The sequence below is a fragment of the Triticum urartu genome, unplaced genomic scaffold (assembly GCF_003073215.2).
Source record: "Triticum urartu cultivar G1812 unplaced genomic scaffold, Tu2.1 TuUngrouped_contig_3583, whole genome shotgun sequence".
Lineage (NCBI taxonomy): Eukaryota > Viridiplantae > Streptophyta > Magnoliopsida > Poales > Poaceae > Triticum > Triticum urartu.
In genome coordinates, this window is record NW_024114126.1 from 32,949 (window position 1) to 35,385 (window position 2,437).

The 2,437-nt window shown below is 42.9% G+C and overlaps 1 protein-coding gene across 1 annotated transcript; it reads right to left on the reverse strand.

Moving 5' to 3' along the window:
- Positions 1-961: 961 nt before the first annotated feature.
- Positions 962-1,908, reverse strand: LOC125527324. The gene is made up of 3 exons (XM_048691857.1): positions 1,741-1,908; positions 1,544-1,663; positions 962-1,478 (listed from the first exon to the last, which is right to left on the reverse strand). The coding sequence occupies exons 1-3, from the start codon at positions 1,891-1,893 to the stop codon at positions 1,221-1,223; spliced, it is 531 nt and encodes a 176-aa protein (XP_048547814.1). The 5' UTR covers positions 1,894-1,908; the 3' UTR covers positions 962-1,220.
- Between the last annotated feature and the right edge of the window lie 529 nt (positions 1,909-2,437).

The window sequence follows — 2,437 nt, forward strand, 5'->3', positions numbered from 1 at the left end:
TACTCAAGAAGGCAAAAATCGATTTTTAACAATCCCTGCTAAACATTAGTTAGGAATTAAGAGTAAGGGCTGAAGTTAATCAGAAAGGAGGGCTCACCAAGGGCAGGCTACCTATTTTGAAGCCGTGAAGCACCTGGAGGATGGAAGCCGTGAGAGTTGTCGCTGTGTGCGCGTGTCAATCTTCTCGCCCATGTGCCCGTGTCGCTCGTCGCCGGTGCCCTGAAGTCTGGAACTGCCGCCAATCGATCCGACGACCCGGTTTCCAATCGAGCAGCCGCCCGAGGACTATCGCCGATCTATGGACGATCCGGTTTCCTAGTAGGCTGTAACGACGACTGCTTTTGCAATCGAGGATCCGGTTTCCTAGGCTGTAACGACGCGAGTGCTTTTGCGATTGACGATCCCGTTTCCTGTGCCCCAGGACTGCATGTTGTGATCGATCCCGTTTCAGATCGATCTTTTTTTTGGGGCGTTTCCAATCGATCGAGTAGCGGCCGCTCGACCTCGACTCACGCGGAATTGAAGCGGCCCAACACCATACGAGGTGCAGCAGCCCAACGCCATACGAGTACACATACTAGGCCTATAGAAAAATTTGGGGCCCCCCAAACTGATGGGCCCTGTGCGGGCTGCACACTGTGCACACCTATGGGCCCGGCCCTGACTGGCATAAATTGGTGAGAATCCACATGTCACTCAAGCAAGCCATTACCAACACTAGTAGAGTGCCCGTGCGTTGCCACGGGCTCTTGAAATAGTTTATCAGAGTTACATGTTAAAATCCACACATACAAACAATATAACACAAATTGAAGTCCATTATTGCAATGTAACAAGCTGAGTGATGTTACAACTTAACATCTATTACAAAAATATTAATATCTAGATGATGCGCTTAAGAAAATCTTTCACAATATCAGGAAAGTTTCCTCTAGCTTCATTCCCGCGATGTTTTAGCAAGTATAATAAAAATTGTTGCCTCAATTCATACCCATCCTACAGAAAAAAATAAATGTAGTTAGTATGAAAAATTCACGGAGAAGGTCTTAAAACATGTAACCCACAATACTCACCGCGCAAACCGGCTTGACCAATTCTTTACCGTTCCACCAGAGCATAAAATGAAAAATAAAATAGCCAGACACATTCCTGGAAAACTTTCAATTAATATTATAAATAATATAATGATACGAAAAGTAAATATTCTTATTATGAATTCATTACCCGTCTATACTCGTTGGAACACCGGCCGGAAATAAACGATGCCATTTAGATATATCAGAATTCCACCCAGGCAGCTTTATTTCGAGTGCTTCTTTGAAATCCCTTGAAAAACTTTTTAATTTCAGTGAATGCCTCAAGTTTTTATCCTCTGACAATTGTGATGATTGAATAGGATCCATAATATGTAGACGACGTGCCTCTTTGTCGATGATGTACAGGATGTATCGGCCGATGGATGCATAGGGAAGATAAATCTACAAGTGGAGCTATTAGAAACAAAAACAAACCATGATAACAATGGTCAAAATATTTTATTTACCTTATTGCAAGATGAGATGTCGGTCTCCATCCCAGGCCAGCTATCAAATAATGTTGCCAACGTCTGGATAGTTTCCTTCTCACAAAACTTCTGACCTCGTGTTGACTCTAGCAGCATGGACTAAGTAGAAGAAAAAAAATATTGTTTCAACATGTTGATACTAATGGCACCTAGAATGAAGAGTTATGGTAACTTACACAAAATCGTAGATCCATGTAGTGTATAGGAGGGTCTGTGAACAATACTCCCTCGTCACATGCCAGCATAAGCACGGCGGTGTTGAAGCAATCATTGTCCATGGGCTGCTCCATGTTAAGTATGCACTGAAGTTTCTTAAGACTTAAGCTCATTGGATCGGGTGTGGAGCTCCGGACCCACACCTCCCTGTAATTTGGATGGTAAGAAGAACAATAATATACATCCGCACATTAAATATTGATACATGATACTTACTCCAAACATCCAGCATCATAGATCGACATGATGTAGCTGCAGAGGCCGGCAAGTATTTCGCGTTGGTCCATGGGAATGATAGTGATTGGGGCGGGACGTTTCTCTTCAACAATGTCAGATGGATTATCCAGGATCTCAAGATCAGAATTATCATGGAGCAGACAAGTTTCTTCGCTAAGAGGTTGATGGTACACAGGACATCCTTTTAACTTACATGGAGCAGACAAGTTTGCAGGCGTTTTAGATTCAGTTTTGCTAAAGCAGTGTCATAAGTATCACACGTCTAAATTCTCTGTGATTGATCTTACATAAAAAATCATGTGAGTATTTTTTATGCTCGATTTAGATGTGCAATAAAGCACTTGTACGTTTGGATTACTCAGTTCGAGCTCCATAGCACACGGGGACGAGACGGGCCAGTCCATCTCGTGGTGTCTTTTT

Excerpts from the sequence above, each read along its gene's own strand:
- LOC125527324 (XM_048691857.1), bottom strand. The coding sequence starts at position 1,893 with ATGAGCTTAAGTCTTAAGAAACTTCAGTGCATACTTAACATGGAGCAG. Across the intron at positions 1,664-1,740 it reads ACATGGATCTACGATTTTGT|TCCATGCTGCTAGAGTCAAC; the intron begins GTAAGTTACCAT and ends TCTTCTACTTAG. Across the intron at positions 1,479-1,543 it reads ACATCTCATCTTGCAATAAG|ATTTATCTTCCCTATGCATC; the intron begins GTAAATAAAATA and ends CTCCACTTGTAG.